We start from the raw sequence: 23,390 nt of genomic DNA, 5'->3' as shown, positions 1-23,390 counted from the left end.
TTTATTACCTGTCTTTGTTCTATTTATAATTATTGTTCATATTTATCCAGAAAGTAACTATTTTGCATTTGTAAATATTTCTAGTTGCTGGCTATTTGTCTCCTATTTTATGCTTAAGAAAAACATTTTAAGCCTATATAATACATATCTAGGACCTGAATCCATATGTATGCTCCCATCTTTTTCCTTCCCAGCAGCATCAGATTTCTATTTGACTATTTATGTGGTTTCATGGAGGATGAATTTTGATATTTTTCTATTTTTATCAAGACATAAATACGACTTGTTTTTGAGTTCTCTTACATTCAACTATATTTGAAAGAGCATAGTGGATTTTTGAGTGGTAAGAACAGTGATTCTTTAAATTAGTTTACATATCAGAATGTATTAAGGACTTAGAATTCAACTGTAATTAGCCAAACTCAATCCCATGCCAGCTAATGAAATTGGGGGAAAAAATAAGCACACCATATTTGGGAATAAAGAAAAATCGAAACAGTAGTCGTCGTTTTTAAAATGGGTCCTTTATTAAAAGTTTTGGTCAATTTGTCTCTTTATAATAAATCTTGATAGCTTAAAGATAAGGTCTTTCCATCCTTTTCTTCATCAAGAATGTTCTGGCTTTTCTTACTACTTTTCACTTTCATATATTTTATAATAAACTCTTCCACAAAGATACATCCATAGATATTGATTGTGACTTCATTGAATCTACAGAGTACTTTTGGAGGAATTTTTCCTGTCATTCCCTTTCAATTTTTTATTCAGTCTGGATTTTTTTTTACTGAGTCTGAAATTCTTTTAATGCAGTCCAAATTATTATTTTCTTTGTAGCTATTATTCTTTTCATATTTTATTTAATTAATTCATTTATTTTTTAACATCTTTATTGGAGTATAATTGCTTTACAATGGTGTGTTAGTTTCAGCTTTATAACAAAGTGAATCAGTTATACATATACATATGTTCCCATATCTCTTTCCTCTTGCATCTCCCTCCCTCCCACCCTCCCTATCCCACCCCTCTAGGTGATCACAAAACACCGAGCTGATCTCCCTGTGCTATGCAGCTGCTTCCCACCAGCTATCTATTTTACGTTTGGTAGTGTATATACGTCAATGCCACTCTCTCACTTTGTCACAGCTTACCCTTCCCCCTCCCTCTTTTCATATTTAAAAAAAAAATCATTGTCTTCATACAGTCATGAATCCAAGCTGCCATTTTTTTCTAATAGCTTTTATTGTTTTCACTTTCATATTCAACTCTAGGGTTCATCCAGAATTGATGTTTGTGTGTTTCATGAGCATGGGGATCACGATTCAAATATTTTATCGTATTAGCATCCAGTGGATCCAACACATGCTATTGGGAAAAAAAATACTTTCCTCATTGCACTGTAATGAAATGTTTGTAATAAATCAAATGACTGTTTATGAGTGGGATATCTTTCTGGACTATTTTCTCTTATTTTATATGTTTACTCCCGAGCCTATTTATCTGAACAGATATCACACTATATTAAATACTGTACTAGGTCTTGTTACCCAGCCTTGTTCAACAATTTTAAGATGTCCTTGTTTTTCTTGATCCTTTAGTTTTCCATATAATGTCTGAAGTCACCTTTTTTCTTTGTACCTTTTATTTTATATTCTTTTTCATTCATAGTCTCCATTTTAATGAATCTATTATTTTATATTATACCATTTTCCCTCAATTAAATTCTTTGTTATACAACTTTTTACTATTCTTTTAGTATTTTCTCTAGATTATCATATTAATCCCTGAATTATTAAATCTAATATACATTATTATTTTGCCAGTTATCATACATTGTTAGATCTTCAAACCTTTTAATTTCACTTACCTTCTACCTTTTCATTATTTTTCCTGTATGCTTTTAAACCCCAATGAGATATGACTATTATTTTTTGTATAGTCAATATCCCTTTTAATTAAGCATAAATTTACCCATTCTGTTACTCTTCATTTTTTCCTGTGTTTGTTTCTATCTGCAGTTAATTTCTATATGTCTCAGGAATTCTCTATATTTCTATTGTAGGTCTGCTTGTTTTTGATTAATTTGTATTCAATGTTAAATATTAACCTTACTCTTAAGAACTTTTTTGCTGGAATAAATTCTAGGATGACCTTTTAAAAATGACTTTTGTCCTTTAAAAGTATTATTCCGTTGTCTTCTGGCTTTCCTCGTTTCTATTGACAACTTAAGCTATCAGTCTTATTGCTGTTCTTTGAAGGGAACATCTTCGTTTTCTTCTTGATACTTCGAAGGTTTTATTTAGATTTTCATCAGTCTTTAAAACTATATTTAGGGGTGATTTTCCTTTGCTTTTATCATGCTCAAATAAAATAGGACTTACTGAGTCTACATCATCAATTTTGAAAAAAATTTGCTCTTATTTTCAGAGATTTTTAAGTTTAGCTCCTTGGCTTCTCTGTGCAACTTCAAAATTTGGCAAATGATTTTACAGGGAAAGAAGCTATGAATCTGATGCAACTTAAATATTCATATTTTTATTCCAGGACTGCACAGCCACCAAAATTTCTGCTTGTTTCTAGGTTCCCCAATAATAGCTTTCTCCCTGGGCCAAGCATGGATATTTGACTTCTTTCTTTGCCAAAAAACAGTGCCTGTATATCACTAGCTAAGTCTCTTTATAGGACTTTCAACCCAGAATCTGTGTGTTCCCTGGAGCTCCACCCCACTGTGGGTTATTTTCTTTTTTTGTTACAAGAATACAAAAAGTTTTGCTCTGTTTGTCAGCGGTTTGGCTCTTTGACCTTTTGCTTTCACAAATCCAGACTGCCATGGCTGTCACAAATCTTTATACTGTACTAATTGGAAAAATGAAAATGAGATACCTACACCCACACTTTCTCTTTATAGAGCCTTTTAAGCATATTCTTCCCATGTTACAATGTATTTTAATGTGAGATCTCCACCTGATCTGTTGAATTCATTTCATATTAGTTCAATACTTATTGACCATTTGCTATTTTCCAGATATTCTTCTAAGAGCTTGAGATGCATTAGTAAACAAAATGGATATGAATTTTATATTGTTATCAGATGAGACTAATAATGGTATGATAAATAATGGATTAGGAAGAATGTTAGAAAGTGATAAATGCTTAAGCAAAAATATAGAGCAAACTAAAAAGAGTCATTTGGAAATCCTATGCTTTAATAATTGAGAAAGTTGCAAATTTTTATAAACTTGTCAAGAGAAGCCTCAGTGAGACGTGGATATATAAGCAAAGACTTGAAGTAGATGAGACAATGAGCCATGTTGAAGAACATCCCAGGAAGGGGCAACAGCTAGTGCAAATACCCTGAGACAAAAGTTTGCCTGTTGTGTTTAAAAAACAGGAAGGAGGACAGTGTGACAGTAAGGTGAGTGAGGAGAGGTCTGAAGACTAGAATTTTTTGAACAAAATTAAAACTAAATCCATGTACTCAGAGAATCTCTCCCTCGTGCACTCTCTCTCCTCTCCCTACCTATCTATAATAAGTATAATAAAAGAAATACCTTTTCAAAATAAAATCTAGGAAACAAATTTTCCAATAAATACTTTTTATCATTATTTTACAGAGCTTTCTTACCACATAATTTTAGGGTTTATGGTTATAATGGCACAGGAAGTAAGAAACCTCTTGAACAACAGTTTCAGGTATGATTTTTATTGCCTGTTTTACCTTTGTTATATGAGTTTCTGTGACTGTTTTACTTAGGGTCCACATGTCGCTAGAGTATAACAGGCTGGAGTTATGTTTTGTTTTGTTTTGGCATGAATGTAACCATTTCCTTTTGATGATGTGTCTTGAATTAGCTTTGTGACACAGATGATTAACCAAACCACAAATGATAGTGATGCATTTAAGCTATTATTTCATGATGAGGCACACGTATGTGTTTATGTACCTGGGCCAAAAGGGTTGAATATGGAGTGAAATACTTAAAATGAAAAAACATGACTTAAATCAGGAAAGCTAAATCTAGGAAGAAAAGGAAAATCCAAAGACTTGTCTGAAGTATGTTCAGGGACCAAATAAATACACATTAAATTTCATGCATATTTAGGAATATATTAAATTTTCATCTACTTAGAATACTTGGAGCTTCATTTAATAAAGTTTGCCATTTGTTGTAAATAAAATAGTGAAGTGTGCATAGAATTTCAAGGAACACCCATGTCTGAAATGCTATTTTGCTTTTTACATTTGCCCTGCCTTACCAATTCCTGTATTTTTTTTAATTTGCATTCCTGATTTCTACGTAGCGAATTAACCACTACTTTGAAATTAAAGCATTTTTATAGAGACTAAGCTCTTAACAGGAGAAATAATAGGTATGGTGAGTTCTTTAAATTTTGCCTAACAGAGTAGGCAAATACACGTGACTCATCTATGGAGTTCTCTATACAAATATATAAATAATGCATACTGTCAAAAAGTTTTATGATATATACACACGTGCATATATACATAATATTATAGACATACTTATGTGTACACACACAATACATGTGTGTGTGTGGTATTTTTTGTGTGTGAGTGTGATGAAAAAGAGAGGGAGAGAAACAGAGTTAAAACAATGAGACAACGAGATGCACAGGGCCGCAATATCCCACACCTGCATTTTATGTAATTTTGCCATACCTAACACCTAACTCTACTTCCTACCTCCCAGGAGCTAATCATGAGAGACAGATGTATAATTCAAAAGAAAAAGCAAAGATGTTTTATTTATAACCTGGATGTAATAAGTTATTGAATGCTGGCCTCAAATGCCATGTGGGTAAATTATGTTTGCCAAAGCTGCAAGCCTATCTTCAGTGTAGGAAAAACCAGGAAAGTTTATTAAATTAGGTTAGAAGCATATAAATCTATTTTTCATAAATTCCACAAATGATTTTCATTCCTAAAAGTTATGTTATCTTGCTAACTAAAGATGTATCTACACGAAAACAAAGCAACCAGTTAGACACAGAAAGAGTTTGTTCCTAGTATCTGCAGTTTACTTTATGATCTCTCCAGGACAGAGAGATACTCATAATTGTTAAAAAGTAAAATTACCAGATGGCATAACAATCCAAAATGTGTATGCACATAAAAATAGACTTCAAATTATAAGAGGCAGAAATTGACAGAAATGAAAAAAGAAATAGGTAAATTATTATTATTGAAGATTTAAACATTTCTCTCTCAATAATTGATAGATGAAGTAGAAAGAAACTCAGCAAATATGTTGATGCCTTGAGGAGAACTATCAACTTGATCTCATCAACATTTGTAGGCGACCACACACAGCAGCAACATTCTTACTGTTGCTGAGTTCATACACATTCTTTTTTGAGTGCTAATAGAAGAATGAACAAGATATAATAAAGGAAAATAGTGCAAAAAATGACAATCATAAAAATAAGAAAAAAACTGGAGAAAGAAATTATATAATAATAATAATAATAATAAACTTTTGATTCCTCTATCTCAAAATTTTATCCTATGCTGACCTAAAAATGATTTATTTATTAATTTCCAACTTTTCCAATCAACTTATATATAAGGTTGATATAATTTACTGATGGTTCTGAAGAATTAAATACATTATCAATCTGGATAATACAAACCACATTTGGAAGGAAGTGGATGAAATGTGGTGGAAAGGCAGAGGTATTTTACCTTGATTGTATAAAGTATGATTTATACAGATGAACCTGTATATGGGACCACAGTGAAAAAGTACAAATATGATAAGTCAATGAAATTTTTTAAAAATATAAGATACTGTTTTAGTCTATGTCTACAGATACCACGCAGTAATTTACACATGGAAGGTTTAATGTAAAGAATTATTAATTGTAACAAGGATTAGAGTAAAAAAATAAGAAGTAAAGAGAACTCTAAAGGTCATAGGAATATCAGATACAAGAAGCAGCCAGCAACCCTAGGACTGGGATAAAGAAGATAGTTTCTTTGCCCCAGAGTTGAGATTGTTAAAAGTGGCACGACCATGGATCTTCAAATAGGACAAGTCACTGTGGTGCTGTACCAAGAGATCTTGCTGTAAAATTTCTCTTTAGAACCCTCTGGAAATCTGTCCTTTGGGTAGCCAGGAAAGCTGTTCATAAGATGTTTCACCAAAGTCACTTTGCTACGGAAGGAGAGGGGCCTAGATGATGGGAGGATACTACTGGCTGATGGGTGCTAGAGACCACCATGCACCGAAGGATCTGGGTACTAGAGAATCTCCAAGCAATGAGGGATCCTGGCTTTGCAAAAAGCTGTACCCTCTGCAGGAGCCTACCAAGCTAGCACACTGGAACCAAATAGCAAAGCTCTCTTCCCATGCTCTCCAGTACCCTTTACTAGCAAAGCTTCAGTGCCACCTGGCAAAGGAAAAAATAATTAAGAGGCTCATATTCATTTGCACAAAGCAGGCAAAAGGTTAATTTGAAGCTGAGTAGCAATACATCAATAACTGACAGAGCCTACAACTTTGACTACTTAGTTTCTGTATGCACTCTTTTATACACATTTGAACTCTGGAAAAACAACAAAATCACCCTACATTTCTATTTATCAAGATTCAGCCAACCTTTTCCCAAGTAAAGAAATTCTCATTCTTCCCTCAAAATGATGACACACACAATCACAAGTCACTGAGTCCACTGCTAGCTATATTAAGTTCTCCACAAATTTATTCACAATCCAACTGAATACTATGTTAACATGAGGTTAAATTAACTTGTAAAGTTAACCTCCAACCACTTGCATGTAGACTAATAACAGGAAGAGGGAAAAAGAAGAAAATGGTTAGCACATACAAATAAAGATACATATGCATATGACAAGCCAAGAGAAAAATATGTAAAGCTACTATAGTCTTCATTTCTGTAATAAGTCATGATTGCTATGTATGACTTCTTTTTCCCACTACCTGCTCCCCATTTCCATTGCTCTCAACCAGAACCTAAGCTTGTTACGGATATTTGCCTAGCAGAATAGCAAAAATCTTCACTCCCAAAGGGTTTGCATCCTTAATCATATTTTATTTTGGTTGCTATTAGACTCAGGTGGGTTCAAGACACAGCACTTCTTTAAGCAACAAATTTCCCTATTGTGTTCAGAATCAGTCACTCCAGCCACTGGGTTAGCCTGTTTGTGCAGTGGCAAAAGGAGCTCGAAATATCCAGTTGGAAGTTTCATCTTCCAAATTAGTGGAATTTTTATTGTGTCCCCAGGTGAACAAATTCCCCACCAGGGGCTAGAAGCTAAAAGTTACTGGGACAGAAAGCAAAATGCTACAAAATGGTTATTAGGTATAATGGTGGGAAGAGACACTCCCATTTCAACACCTTACTTCCTGGACCTATGTATTGTGGTTCTCAGAAAACCATGCCCTATAATGGTTTTGATTCAAACATAACCCCAGCCTTTCAGAGTAATGTCTCCCAACTACTATGGTAAATGAGTTTTCAGTAACCTGGTCTACCTTTCAGTTAGGCCAGCTGCTTCCAGATGATTGAGTATATGGTAAGACATGTACATAAACCAATTGCTGCCCTTAATTTGCTGAGAAATAAGTTTCTGTATCAGACACAACACTGTGAAGAAGCCACGGCAGTGGATAAGGTATTCTGTGAGTCCACAAGTTCTGGTGCTAGAAGAAGCACCATGGACAGGGAAGGTAGTTTTTGTTTTTCAGGGAATTTAATCCATTTACCTACATCATCTAATGTTGCCATACAATTATTCTTAGCATTCCGTTAATAATCCTTCTATAAGGATGGTAGTAATATCCCACTTTTATTTCCGATTTTAGTAATTTGATTCCTTTCTTTTCATAGTCAATCTAGCTAAATAAAGATTTGTCAATTTTGTTTATCTTTTTGCAGAGCCAGCTTCTGGTTTCATTGATTTGTTCTATTATCTGTTCTTATTAATTTCACTCTAATCTTTATTATTCCTTTTCTTCTGCTTAATTTAGGTTTAATATGTTCTTCTTTTTCCTGTGTTATAGGTGGTTGGATAGGATATTACTTTGAGATCTTTCTTCTTTATTAATACATGCTTTTATATATATAAATTTATCAAAAGCACTACTTTAGCTGAATCCCATACATTTTAGTATGGTGTGTTTTCATTTTCCTTAAATATCTTCTGGTTTCATATTTGATTTATTATTTAACCCATAGGTTATTTAGGGATATGATATTTAATTTCCACATGTCTGTGAGTTTCTCCAAATGTTTTCTGTTAATTATTTCTAAAAAAATGTCTTTATTATCAGAAAACATACTTTTATTAGTTCTATACTTTTAAACTGAGGCTTTTTTAATGGATTAGCGTATGGTCTATCCTGGAAAATATTTTGTGTACACGTTAAGAAGAATGCATATCTTGTTGTTCTTTGGTGGAGCATATTACAGATGTTTGCTAGGTTTACTTAGTTTATGATTTTTTTTTCAAGTCTTATATTTCCTTGCTGATCTTCTGCCTAGTTGTTCCATCGATCGTTGAAAGTGGCAGAGAAGAAGAAAAGAAGTCTTCAACTATGTGTTGAGTTCTCTATTTCTCCCTTCATGTCTACCTATTTTTTTATGCACTATGGTGCTGTATTTGGTACCTATGTTTACAAGTGTTATATCTTCCTGATGCATTAAACCTTTTATTAGTATAAAATACTGCTCTTTATTTCTAGTAACAATTTTTTCTTTTAAAGTCTACTTTGTCTGATATAAATATAGTCAGTCCAGTTTGCTCCTGGTTGCTATTTACATGATAATCTTTTTTCATTCCTTTAATTTGAATCTGTGTCTTTGAACTTAAAGCATGTTGTCTTTCAACAGTTTATAGTTGTCTTTTCACCTTGTCTGACAATCTGCCTTTTATTGGATTGTTTAATTCAATCACATTTAATGCTATTATTGATATAGTTATATTTGCATCTGCTTTTTACTTTTTGTTTTTATGTGTCTCATGTGCTTTTGTTCCTCTTTTTTCTCTTTCTAGTGTTTTTTTTCCCTGTTAGTTGGATATATTCTACTGAAGAATTTAAATTTCCTTAATGATTTTTCAATATTTTTGAGTCATATTTTTAGTGATTTCCCTAGGGCTTACCTTACACATTTTAACTTATCAGATGCAGATTTAGATTTATATTACCTTAATTCCAGTGATATATAGAAACATTGCTCCTATAAAACTCTACTTCCCTCACATTTATGGTATTATTGTTGTACATATTACATCTATTAATGTTACAAACCCAACAGTACATTGTTATAATTACTTTACTATCTGCAGTCATTTCCTTAACCCAGTACCTCTTTGTTTCCACTCACCTCCTATATGCTGTTATTGGCAAATATATTTCCTGGTCCCAATAATAGGCCCTATTCATATTATTTTACTCAATTGATTTTTAAATTAGTTAAGAGAAAAAAGGGGGAAATACGCATTTATATTATGTTTTTTAATTACATAATAACCTGTATGAGCTCTCTTTGGATGTTTATGTGGATTTGAATCACTATCTGAGATCTCTTGCTTTCAACCTGAAGAATTTCCTTAAGTATTACTTGTAAGGCAGGGCAATTAACAACAAATTCTCAAAGTTTTCATTTATATGGAAATGTCTTTAGTTTGATTTTGTTTCTCATTTTTCTTACTGAATTTTTCATATTTTCTTGTATGGCTATTTATTTATTTTCTCTTAGGACTATTTGTCCTTATGTCCACTTCTGGGGGGATTTAAATTGTCATTTACTTATTTTCATCAGTTTCACTAGGGATCAGATCTATAGAGTTCCTCATGATGTCATACCAAAAGTTAACTCTCCATATCTTTATTTTTGAAGAATAATTTTGCTTAATATATAACTCTAAGTGCCAGGGTTTTTTTTCTCTCTCAGTATTTTTTTTTGTTCATTGTGTCCTGCCTCCTTACATATGTGTGTGTGTGTGTGTGTGTGTGTGTATATATATATATGTAAAGAAGTACCATTATTTACATCACTACTCCTGTGAATGTTATGTGTTACTTTTCTCTGGTTTATTTCAAGATGTCCTCTTCATTTTTGGTTTTCAGCAGTTTATTATATGATTGGTTCCTTAGGTCTTGTGGAAATAAATAAAAACCAAGCAAATGAGAATAAACAAAGGTCACTTATTCATAGCAAGGAAGTCATCCACTGTCACTTGCATTTTGGCAGATACTCAAAGGCAGGCAGAAGAGTGGGAAAGCTTTATAGTGGAAGGAAGGGAAGACCTCAGGTGTGCTCTGATTGAAGGTTGTTGGTGGGGGCTGCTGTAGATGGGTTAACTATGTGATTGGAGTGTTTATTTGGCTTTTCTCTCCTTGGTTCTAAGGTGGAAGCAGGGACAAAAATTAGGGAAGCTGAAAGTTTTTATTTTATTTTTTATATATTTATTTATTTAAAATTTTAAATTTTATTTTATTTATTTATTTTTGGCTGTGCTGGGCCTTTGTTGCTGTGCGTGGGCTTCCTCTAGTTGTGTTGAGCTGGGGCTACTCTTCGTTGCAGTGCACGGGCTTCTCATTGAGGTGGCTTCTCTTGCTGTGGAGCACGGGCTCTAGGCGCACAGGCTTCAGTAGCTGTGGCTCGCAGGCTCAGTAGTTGTGGCTCGCGGGCTCTAGAGCGCAGGCTCAGGAGTTGTAGCACACGGGCTTAGTTGCTCTGGGCATGTGGGATCGTCCTGGACCAGGGATTGAACGGGTGTCCCCTGCATTGGCAGGCAGATTCTCAACCACTGCGCCACCAGAGAAGAACAAGCTGATAGTTTTTAATCAAGTCCTTGTTATTGGGACTGATTGCTATATAAGTTATTGGTTAGCTTCCTGGATTGTTACTGGAGATAGCAGCATGACTTCCCACAAAGTCAGCTATTTATTGTCAGTAAAGAGGTTGGTTTCCTGCAGGTCAGAGTTCTATTTTTATATATGGAGTGGCCATTGCCCATTTGTTTATTCACTGTCTCAATCTATAAATGTGGTTTCTCACTAAATTTGGGGAAATTTTGGCCATGATTTTTTCAAATACTTTTATACCTATTTTCTCTTTCCATTTTTCTGGACCTCCAATTAAACGTATTTTAGATAACATTGTCCCACAGGTTGCTGCAGCCATATTCCATTTTTAAAGCTTGTTTTCTCTCAGGTTTCTTTCAGATTCGATGGTTTCTATAGATCTGTATTCTAGGGTTTTTGTTTTTTGTTTTTACTGGGGTTTTTTTTTTGCCATCTGCAGTGTCAGTAAAACATATCCAGTATATTTCATTTTAAATGTATTTCTTTGTTCTAGAATTTAGAGTTGACATTTTTGTAACATTTTATTTCTCTGCTGAATTTCCTAATTGCTTCCCTTATTATGCCCAAAATTTCCTTTATGTTCATCATGTTTTTAATATCTGTTTTAAATCCATTTATTTACTAATTCCAAAATCCAGTGTTATTTTGAAGTCAGTTTCTTTCTGGTTTTTCTTTTGACTATGGGCCACATTTTTCTTTTATTCATATATCTAATATTTTAAATCATATACTGGTAATATTCCATGATACATTGGAGAGCTTGTGATTCTTTCCTCTAAAGAGTTCTCAGGGTCAGTAAGATTGTGTTTTTTGTTGGAACATTTGCTACTTTGTGCTGCCCTGCCAAGGGGAGGCCCTCAGGTGAAAACCAGTATAACACAAAACTCAGTAAATGCAGTTTCCTCTTTCTATTGTTGATTCCCTTCTCTCACCTTTTCTTGCCTGCCTTTGTTGTTGGAGTTTAAAAAATAATTTTTCAGAGTCTACATTTGTCATTGATGAGAAGGCTAATCCAATGCAAGCTACTCTGCCATTATACTAAAGTAATCTTGAAAAGAAAAAATTATCTTTTGGGTTTATTTATTTTTACATCTACCTTGAAAAATTAAGTCAGAAGAGTTTGAAGAAACAAGTTTTTGATGATTTTTACCTTGATCCTAATGATTGGGTTGTCATGTTTCATTTATAACAGAAAAAATCATGGAAGTGTACTTATTCTTTGGGACATGTAGGGACAGTTTTGGAAAATTGAGCCAAATGTTCATCTAATGATGTTATAAATCCATTTTGGAAACAATTAGTGTTTGACACATACATATATATATATATATGTGTGTGTGTGTGTGTGTGTGTGTGTGTGTGTGTTTTAAGTATTTGAGAATAGTGCATTTAACATGAATTATTCTAATAGAAATATATGTGTTTATCTTTATTTTTCAGAACTTATGCTACTACCAAGGGTATATTGAAGGTTATCCAAATTCTATGGTGATCGTTAGCACATGTACTGGACTCAGGTTGTCATACATAATTTTATGGTTACAAAAAATGGAATTTTTAAGAAATAATTTTCAAATTTGAAAAATTATAATCAGAAGCTTTATTTTTATTTTTAAATTAATTTTATTGGAGTATAGTTGATTTACAATGTTCTGTTAGTTTCTGCTGTACAGCAAAGTGAATCAGTTATACATATACATATACCCACTCTTTTTTAGATTCTATTCCCATATATAGGTCATTACAGAGTATTGAGTAGAGTTCCCTGTGCTATATGGTAGGTTCTTATCAGTTATCTATTTTATATATAGTAGTGTGTATATGTCAATCCCAATCTCCCAATTCATCCCACCCCACCTTCCCCCCTTGGTAACCATAAGTTTGTTTTCTACATCTGTGACTCTATTTATGTTTTGTAAATAGGTTCATTTGTACCATTTTTTTTATATTCCACATATAAGTGATATCATATGATATTTATCTTTCTCTGTCCGACTTACTTCATTCAGTATGACAATCTTTAGGTCCATCGATTTTGCTAAAAATGGCATTATTTCATTCTGTATTTATGGCTGAGTAATGTTCCATTGTATATATGTACCACATCTTCTTTATCCATTTCTCTGTTGATGGACATTTAGGTTGCTTCCATGTCCTGGCTATTGTAAAAAGTGCTGCAGTGAACTTTCGGGTACATGTATCTTTTCAAATTATGCTTTTCTGCAGATATATACCCAGGAGTAGGATTGCTGGATCATATAGTAGCTCTATTTTTAGTTTTTTAAGGAACGTCCATACTGTTCTCCATAGTGGCAACACCAATTTACATTCCCACCAATAGTGTAGGAGGGTTCCCTTTTCTCCACACCCTCTCCAGTATTTATTGCTTGTAGATTTTTTGATGATGGCCATTCTGACCAGTGTGAAGTGATACCCCATTGTAGTTTTGATTTGCATTTCTCTAATAAGTGGTGATGTGATGCACCTTTTCATTTGCCTCTTGGCAATCTGTATGTCTTCTTTGGAGGAATGTGTATTTAGATCTTCCACCCATTTTTTGATTGGGTTGTTTCATTTTTTTGATATTGAGCTGTATGAGCTGTTTGTATATTTTGGAGATTAATCCCTTGTCGGTCACTTCATTTGCAAATATTTTCTCCCATTCTGTGGATGGTCTTTTTGTTTTGTTGATGGTTTCCTTTGTTGTGTAAAAGCCTTTGAGTTTAATTAGGTCTCATTTGTTTATTTTTGTTTTTATTTTCATTACTCTAGGAGGTAGATCAAAAAAAGATCTTGCTTCGATTTATGTCAGAGAGTGTTCTGCCTATGTTTTCCTCTAAGAGTTTTATAGTGTCCAATCTTACATTTAGGTCTTTAATCCATTTTGAGTTTATTTTTGTATATGGTGTTAGGGAGTGTTCTACTTTCATTCTTTTCCATGTAGCGGTCCAGTTTTCCCAGCACCACTTATTGAAGAGACTGTCTTTTCTCCATTGTATATTCTTACCTCCTTCGTCATAGATAAGGTGACCATAGGTGCATAGGTTTATATCTGGACTTTCTAGCCTGTTCCGTTGATCTATATTTGTGTTATTGTGCCAGTACCATACTGTCTTGATTACTGTACCTTTGTAGTATAGTCTGAAGTCAGGGAGCCTGATTCCTCTAGTCCGTTTTTCTTTCTCAAGATTGCTTTGGCTACTCGGGGTCTTTTGTGTTTTCATACAAACTGTGGAATTGTTTGTTCTAGTTCTGTGAAAAATGCCATTGGTAGTTTGACAGAGATTGCATTGAATCTGTATATTGCTTTGGGTAGTATAGTCATTTTCACAATATTGGTTGTTCCAATCTAAGAACATGGTATATCTCTCCATCTGTTTGTGTCATCTTTGATTTCTTTCATCAGTATCTTATAGTTGTCTGAATACAGGTCTTTTGCCTCCTTAGGTAGGTTTATTGCTAGGTACTTTATCCTTTTTGATGTGATGGTAAATGGGATTGTTTCCTTAATTTCTCTTTCTGATCTTTCATTAGTAGTGTATAGGAATGCAACAGATTTCTGCACATTAATTTTGTATCCTGTGACTTTACCAGATTCATTGATGAGCCCTAGTAGTTTTCTGGTGGCATCTTTAGGATTTTCTATGTATAGTATCATGTCATCTGCAGACAGTTTAACTTCTTTTCCAATTTGTATTCCTTTTATTTATTTTTCTTCTCTGATTGCCATGGCTAGGACTTCCAAAACTATGTTGAATGAAAGTGGAGAGACTGGACATCCTTGTCTTGCTCCTGCTCTTAGAGGAAATGCTTTCAGTTTTTCACTGTTGAGAATGATGTTTGCTGTGGGTTTGTCGTATATGGCCTTTATTATGTTGAGGTAGGTTCCCTCTGTGCCCACTTTCTGGAGAGTTTTTATCATATTTGGGTGTTGAATTTTGTCAAAAGCCTTTTCTGCATCTATTGAGATGATCATATTGTTTTTATTCTTCAGTTTGTTAATGTGGTGTATCACACTGATTGGTTTACGTATGTTGAAGAATCCTTGCATCATTGGGATTAATCCCACTTGATCATGGTGTATGATTCTTTTAATGTGTTGTTGGATTTGGTTAGCTAGTATTTTGTTGAGGATTTTTGCGTCTATGTTCATCAGTGATATTGACCTGTAATTTGTGTGTGTGTGTGTGTGTGTGTGTGTGTGATATCTTTGTCTGGTTTTGGTATCAGGGTGATAGTGACCTCATAGAATGAGCTTCTGAGTGTTCCTTTCTCTGCAATTTTTTGGAATGGTTTGAGAAGGACATGTGTTAGCTCTTCTCTAAATGTTTGATAGAATTCGCCTGTGAAGCCATCTGGTCCTGGACTTTTGTTTGTTGGAAGTTTTTAAATCACTGTTTCAATTTCAGTACTTGTGATTGGTCTGTTTATATTTTCTATTTCTTCCTGGTTCAGTCTTGGAGGGTTGTATCTTTCTAAGAATTTGTCCATTTCTTCTAGGCTGTTCATTTTATTGGCATATAATTGCTTGTAGTAGTCTCTTATGATCCTTTGTGTTTCTATGGTGTGAGTTTCAACTTCTCCTTTTTATTTCTAGTTGTATTAATTTGAGTCCTCTCCCTTTTTTTTCTTCATAAGTCTGGCTAAAGGTTTATCAATTTTATTTATCTTCTCAAAGAACCAGCTTTTAGTTTCCTTGATCTTTGCTAAGTTTTAAAGTGAGGCATGGCTTATAGTGGGAAATTGTCATTGGAAAAGCACAGCATGGAGACTCTTGTACTGTCTCCTACTCTTCTCCTGAATTAAGATTTTTTAGTGTATGTGGAGACAACGGAGTACTAATAGCTTGGTAAATACCAATAGTATTACTACTCTGTTGCACTCAGTAAATTTGTGGACACTCGGTAACTTTTCCTTACTTCACTACATAAGGCTAAGAATGAAAATAATCTGCATACTATTAAAAAAAACTGATTGTGTCATTTTATTGACTTTGTGAAAAATGAACTATTTTATTTATTCACTTAGTTTTTGGAATTTGTAGGGGCTTACTACAATTTGAAAATGTAAGTTATGGAATTGAGCCCTTGGAGCCTTCAATTGGTTTTGAACATGTGATTTATCAAGTAAAACATAGGAATACAGGTGCTTCTTTATATGCTGAGAAGGATATTGAGTCAAGAGAAAAGCCCTATAAAATACAAAGTGTAGAGGTAAGTGACCAATTGAGTAAGCTGATATGGTTATTACTATGCAGCAATATAAACAATGTATTTTTTCTGATAAAACATTATTTACATTAACATATGTATATGAGAGAGAGAAAGAGAGAGACAGTGATACCAGAAACTTCATAACATATTGTAAGTCTTAAAAGTAGTCATTCAGTTTTCCAGAACACCAAGATGGCATTTTCTGCTGTTAGTGGCATTTTTCCCTGTGATCCAGACCTTTGTTGTCTGTAGATGCTCTCCTTTCTCCATATCCGTTATATCAACGTTTTGATATAATAAACATAAGTGACATTCACACAAATATTGAAGATGCTTACCTAGGATCCTGAGAAGAATCACTAGTATCTTTTAAGGCAACTGCCTCAGGGTAGGCCATTATATTTTCCTTATATCCTTATCCAGGGATGGAGAGACTGCTTCTACTGGCAAAGAAGACTCATCAGAATTTAGAAGTTTAGGGACTTCCTTGGTGGTACAGTAGTTAGGAATCCGCCTGCCAATGCAGGGGACATGGTTTCAATCCCTGGTCTGGGAAGATCCCACGTGCCATGGAGCAACTAAGCCCGTGTGCCATAACTACTAAGCCTGCGCTCTAGAGCCCACGAGCCACAACTACTGAGCCCGTGTGCCACAGCTACTGAAGCCCGCATGCCTAGAGCCCATGCTCCACAACAGCAGAAGCCACCACAATGAGAAGCCTGTGCACAACAACTAAGAGTAGCCCCCACCCGCCACAACTAGAGAAAGCCCGCGCGCAGCAACGAAGACCCAACACAGCCAAAATAAATAAATAAATAAATATTTATAAAAAAAGAAATTAGAGATTTAGTGACCCCAGCTTCATCAGAGTTTCCCATATACCCCCATTCCAATTTTTAGGATCTTATTTCTTCCAGTAGACACCCTGTGAGGGTGGAAATTCAATTTGTGTTGTAGTTCATCCACTCACAAAATGAGATTCTGGGTTTGGTTTTCAACAATCTCAGCTCTGCACCAACAGTGGCTAAGGGTATCTTTCAGGAAAGACACTTCTCCAGGGAAACAGAACCAACAGGATATATGTATATGTGTGTGGGTGTGTGTGTATACACACACATATATATTTGATATAAACACACACACACACACACACACACACAAAGAGAGGGAGAATGAGAGAATTTAGGGTAGACTGTAGACTGGCAGGCTGGAGACAAGGGAAGAGTTGTATTCAAGTCCAAAGGCAGTCAGCTGGAAGGATTCTTTCTTGCTTACAAGGTAGTCTTTGCTCTAATAAGGCCTTCAACTAATCAGATGAGCTCCACACATATGATGAGGGATAATCTACTCCACTAAAAGTCCACCAATTTAAATGTTTATCTTATCCAAAATCATTTTCACAGAGACATCCAGAATAATTTTTGAACAAAAATCGGGGCATTGTGACCCAGGCAATTTCACAGAAAAAATTAACCATCACACCAGGTTTACAAAATTTATTTCATATTTCCTCCAAAAGTTTTATTCTTTAATCCCTTACATTTCAATTTATGATCCAATTTAATTTAATTTCTGTATGGAGTGAAGGAATCTCTAAATTCATCATTTTTCATATGCATATCTAGTTTTCCCAACACCATTTGTTGAAAAGACTCATGTTTGTTCCACTGAATCTTCATGGCCCTTTTTTTCAAAGATCAGTTGACCATAGATATTAGGGATTATTTCTGCACTTGCAATAATACTCCATTGATCTTATGTCTAATCTTATGCCAGAGCCACACTTTTTTTTTTTTTTTACTACTATACCTTTGAAATACGTTTTGGGATTAGTAAGTGTACATCCTTCAGTAATGTTCTTTCTCAAGGTTGTTTTGGCTATTCTTGATACTATCAATCTCCAAATAAATTTTAAAATTCACTTATTTTCAATTCCCTGAAAAAGCAAGCTGGGATTCTGTTGATTCTGTAGATTAATCTTGGAAATATTGCCACTTAACAATATTAACTCGTCCTATCCATGAACATTGAACAGTCTTTTGTTTTTAGGTCTTTAATTTTTTGCCACAATCTTTTGTATAGTTGTCTTCAAGTTGTCAGCCAAACTTCTTATGTTAAATTTATTTCTACAAATTTTGTTATTTAAATGCTATTTCACATTTAAAATTTTATTTCAAATTTGGATTTCTCATTATTCATGTTTGGAAATTATTGACTTTTGTATACTGATTTCATATTCTGCAAACTTGTTTAAATTGGGTATTCGTTTTTTATTGTGCTCTTTGTAGTTTTCTATGTACAAGATGATGTCATCTTAAATAAAGATAGTGTTCTTCCTTTTCAATTATGATGCTTTTAACTTCTCTTTTATTGCCTACATGCCCTGGTTAGCATGGTGTTGAATAGGTGAGAAGAATATCCTTGTCTTGGACCAATTTTAAGAAGAAAGTCCACCACCATTAAGTATAATGTTAATGGTGAAATAATATAAAAACTTTCTGGAAGTTTCAACTCACTTTACTCTCTGATAAAATTCTCCTGCTTCACTTTCTATCTCACTTTCTCTGACTTTTCCTTATATACTCATGTTCTAGATAATGATATTTCTTGTGTTATGTCTCAGGTTTTTGTTTGTCTTGTATATTGTCTTGTATATTTTTTCATGGCTTTATCTACTGTGATTTATAGATCTCCCACTCTCATTCCAATTTTTTTCTGAGTTATTTATCTTACATTGGACATAATGACTGCCCAAGTTAAACAAAATACACAAACACACACATTAACTATCTACCTACTTATCTATTTATCTATCTATATCGTCTATCATCTATCTATCCATTGTCATCTTCATGTCCCTCTCACTTCCTGAATATTCTTACCAGTGGGCTTTGGTATCTTTTAACTTTAACTTTTTAATCCAACTATATTGCAATTGGATCATTTAGTAGTGTTCTCCAATCTTCTTCCCTAGCTCCAATTCTTTAGTATTTATTTGACCAAAGCAAACTTTCATGCAATTGATGTCAACTTTATATAGCACATTTCCAAGAAATTGGTTTTCTTTATTGGCTACTTTCTTTTACTAAATAAAATAGCTTTTGAGGTCTTCTGAAATCTTAATACCTGCCCACCTTCCCAATATACAGATTTCTTGGCATTCTTTTATGCATCTTTGTCTTAAATTTTTAATTATTTTGCTAAACCGGACTATATCTTTTCCCCATGAAAGCTTATTGTCCAGTAAATAAATGAATAAATTATAATCAACTAAATATCATCAATCCCTATCTCAAAGATGAAAATAAACAAGGATTACTTCAGGAAATGTAAGTCAACTAACACTTATATTGGTTAAAACAAAGAAATAGCTTTGAATCCCTCAAAGCATTAATATTTTGTTACTTTCAATTAATATAAATGTTTATTTTTCTTCTCCAGTAAAGTAGTATCATTTCCTTGTTTAGGCACTTCAATGAAAGGATGGAATCCTATAAGCAAAACTATCATGAAGCATTCGGTGCTTCCTTTTGGATGGAAATGAAAATAAACCAATTAGGCCATAAGGGGATTTCATTTGCATTAAAAAAACAAAAACAAAAAAACCCTCAAGTCTCCAAGGTTTTAAAAGAGAATTTTTAAATGGAAGGAAAAAGTGAATGATCATTCACCCCTAAATTTGTCTTACTGACCTTATTGACTTTTTTTCCTTTAAATTACTATAATCTTCACTTTTCTCTGCTAAATCCTAGATTTGTTTTTCCCTCTTTATTGCTCCTCTTTATGTTAAGGAAAATGGTTTAACTAAAATGTGATAGTTTTGAACTTTCAAAGGATTAAATACCAGTGTAAAAAGAAAAAAATTCAGACATTAAAATATGCATAATAAAAGTTTTCTCAATTTTTGAAATTTGATCCTCCTTTTCTGCTTCTATATATTTGTCCAGTGCTTATACATGGTATGCTATTTTAGTAACAAACTATTTTGAGTTAACTGCACCACAGTCTTAAAGTGCCCACAAAGACTGTCTTCCAAGTTTTCCCTAGCTCATTCCTCCTAGGTTAACTTCATGTAAAAATAATGATGAACATAAGTAATATTTTATTAAACGTAGTTACAACAATTATTACTTGTTGGCAGAGTGTAAGTCACACAGATCATAAGCCCATCGGGCCTCACATTTGTGCCTAATTTAACCACTGTGGTCTAGTTGAATGACATCATAACCAGATATCCTGAGATATCTATGGTGCAGTTTAAGAAACCCAGTCATTTTGTTTCTCTGTTGCTCACTTTTTTCTGCGGTGATTTATACAAGGATTAACTTTATCCTTCAGATGAAATCCCACCCCTCTAAACACAGAGATGTGCCCCTACTCTTTCAAGGTCATAGATAAAATCATACAGCATAATAATGTATAATGGAATCATTAAACGAACATAAATACACACATAATGGCAAGTCAAGGGAAGAATTTCCTCAGGGAAGAGAATCATATGAGTAGCCCAGTACCAGTGAGAATATGGAGAATGGAAGGTAGAGGAAAGTTATTTTCTGAATAAATTAAGTGATTGATCAGGTGTGAAAGACATGACAAAGGCAATATTCTGAAAATGATTTCTATTTTCATATAGAAAATTGAATTTTCAGTGTTGAATTTGTGAAGTAGTATTTAACTTAAAATAATTAAATGATTCTTCAATTTTTATCTAAAGTTTGTGATTCTTTTTCAGCCACTTGCAGACTTCTCTCAGTATATAGAAATGCATGTTGTAGTTGAAAAAAATTTAGTAAGTATACTTTCATTTATTTGGCTTATGTTAATTTATATTAGCAATGGGAGTTTATAAAAAGTGTTGGAATAAATTTTTAACACAGGACAATAAATAATAATTTTTGCTCTATCTCTGCCTTAATGAATTTAAATTACTAGTATCAGTAGTAAATTGGAAATCAAATCTCTATTAGTTTATTTTTAATTTTATATAATTAACATATTAAAACGTCTGTTACCTATAAAATAGTTTCTTAGTAATTTTTATTCATCATTCCCATACCTATAATGTCTAATAACCTTTGACCTTTTTACTGTCTCCATAATTTTGCCTTTTTCAGAAGATCATATAGTTGAAATGTACAGTATGTAGCAGTTACAGATTGGCTTCTTTACCTTGGTAACATGCATTTAACTTTACTACATGCCTTATCATGGCTTGAGAGCTAATTTCTTTTTAGTACTGAGTAATATTGTATTGTCTGTATGTACCACAGTTTATTTATCCATTCATCTACTAAAGGACATCTTGGTTGCTTCCACATTTTGGCAGATGAATCAAGCTGCTATAAACATCCATTCACAGGTTTTCATTTTATTTATTTATTTATTTATTTATGGCTGTGTTGGGTCTTCGTTTCTGTGCGAGGGTTTTCTCTAGTTGCGGCGAGTGGAGGCCACTCTTCATCGTGGTGCGCGGGCCTCTCACTATTGCGGCCTCCCTTGTTGCGGAGCACAGGCTCCGGACGCGCAGGCTCAGCAACTGTGGCTCACGGGCCTAGTCGCTCCGCGGCATGTGGGATCTTCCCAGACCAGGGCTCGAACCTGTGTCCCCTGCATTGGCAGGCAGACTCTCAACCACTGCACAACCAGGGAAGTCCCCATTCACAGGTTTTTGTATTGACATATTTTTACTCCTTTGGGTAAATATCAAGCAACATGATTGCTGCATCATATGGTAACAGTATGTTTTTTTTGTTTGATTTTTTTGTGAGAAACTGCCAGGCTGTATTCCAAAGTACCTGTTTCATTTTGCATTCAGCACTTTAAATATATCATCCCCTTGTCTTCTGGCCTCTAAAGTTTTTGCTAAGAAATTGGCTAGTAATCTTATTATCACCCCTTTTATGTGTTTAGTTATTTTTCTCTTGCTGCCTTCAATATTAATATTCTCTTTAGCTTTTGACAGTTTGATTATAATTTGTCTTGGTGTGGGTCTCTTTGGCTTTATCCTTCTTAAAATTTAAGCTCAAGGATTTGTGTGTTCATGTGGTTCATCAGATCTGGCAAGCTTTTGGCCATTATGTCTTTAAATAATCTCTCTTCTCCCGGGATTCCCTTAAGTCATATATTGTTCTGCATAATGGTATCCCACAAGTCCCTCCTTTTTTTTCTTTCTGGTTCTCAGACTCAATAATTTCAGTTATCCTATTCTCAAGTTTACTGCTTCTTTCTGCTGCCCCTTTAAATCTGCTGTTGAATCCTTCTACTCAATTTTCAGTTCAGTTATCGCATTTTTCAATGCCAGAATTTCTGTTTGGTTTCTTTTTATAATTTATATATCTTTGTTGATATTTTCATTTTAGTCATATATCATTTTCCTGACTTCCCTTCATTCTTTTTGTTTTTCTTTAGCTCTTTGAGCATATTTTAGACAGTTGTTTTAAAGACTTTGTCTAGTACGTCTCTACGTCCTCAGGAATGGTTTCTGCCAATTTATTTCCTTCATTTGGGCCATGCTTTTTTTCTTTGTTTGCCTTGTAACATAGACTGAATATTTCTGTTCCTCTAAAATTTATACTAATGCATAGTGATGGTACTGGGAAGTGGAGCCTTTGGGAGTGGCTTAGGTCATGAAGGTGGAGCCCTCATGAATGGGATTAGTGCCCTTATAAAAGAGAGGCCAAAGAGCTCCCTCACCTCTTCTACCATGTGAGGACAGAGCAGGAAGATGGCAAGATGGCCATCTCTGAACCAGGGAGCATGTTCTCATCAGACACAGGGCATGCTGGAAACCCAATCTTTAAACTTCCTGGCCTCCAGAACTGTGAGAAATAAATGTTTGTTGTTTGAGCACCCAGTCTATGGTGTTTTTGTTAGGGCAGCCCAAACTGACTAAGACACCTTGTGATTTTTGTTGAAAATTCAGCATTTGAAAAAATAAGCAGGTGACATGGAAAACAGCCATTCAGGCACCTTCCAGACAGGTTAGAACATTGCAGATAAGGTCTTCTCTGCTCCACCTGGTATAATGGAAGGAATTGTGAAACAGACTACCATTTCCTCCAGATTAAACCATGCCACACTGGGGAAGGGAATAGGGCATAGGGGAGTAAAAACACCACAAAATTTCCTGTCATTTTCAAGATGTTTTTTTCTTGTTTGGACATTTGTAGACCTTTGAATGTTTTCCTGAGGTTTTCTGGAGACCCCAATGAGGTTATTTCAGCCAGTTTCTGGTTGTCTTTTGATGTTTCCAGAGAAAAACAAAGGCTTGGTGTTTTCTAGTTCTCCATTTTGCTGACTTCACTCCCCATGAAGGATATTT

General features: G+C 34.1%; 1 protein-coding gene across 1 annotated transcript in view; it reads left to right on the top strand.

The window, feature by feature from the left end:
* ADAM2 (ADAM metallopeptidase domain 2) overlaps positions 1-23,390 on the top strand; it is a 101,495-nt gene that overhangs the window by 5,432 nt on the left and 72,673 nt on the right. Inside the window, exons 2-5 of the mRNA XM_082374770.1 lie at positions 3,612-3,690; positions 12,294-12,370; positions 15,898-16,066; positions 20,802-20,858. Of these exons, the coding sequence (XP_082230896.1) occupies positions 3,612-3,690; positions 12,294-12,370; positions 15,898-16,066; positions 20,802-20,858 (382 nt within the window). The remainder of the gene's footprint in view (positions 1-3,611; positions 3,691-12,293; positions 12,371-15,897; positions 16,067-20,801; positions 20,859-23,390) is intronic.

Source organism: Balaenoptera borealis, assembly GCF_965194805.1.
Source record: "Balaenoptera borealis genome assembly, chromosome: 21".
Lineage (NCBI taxonomy): Eukaryota > Metazoa > Chordata > Mammalia > Artiodactyla > Balaenopteridae > Balaenoptera > Balaenoptera borealis.
Note: the sequence above shows the minus strand (reverse complement) of the source record. Positions and strands in the feature narration are given on the sequence as shown.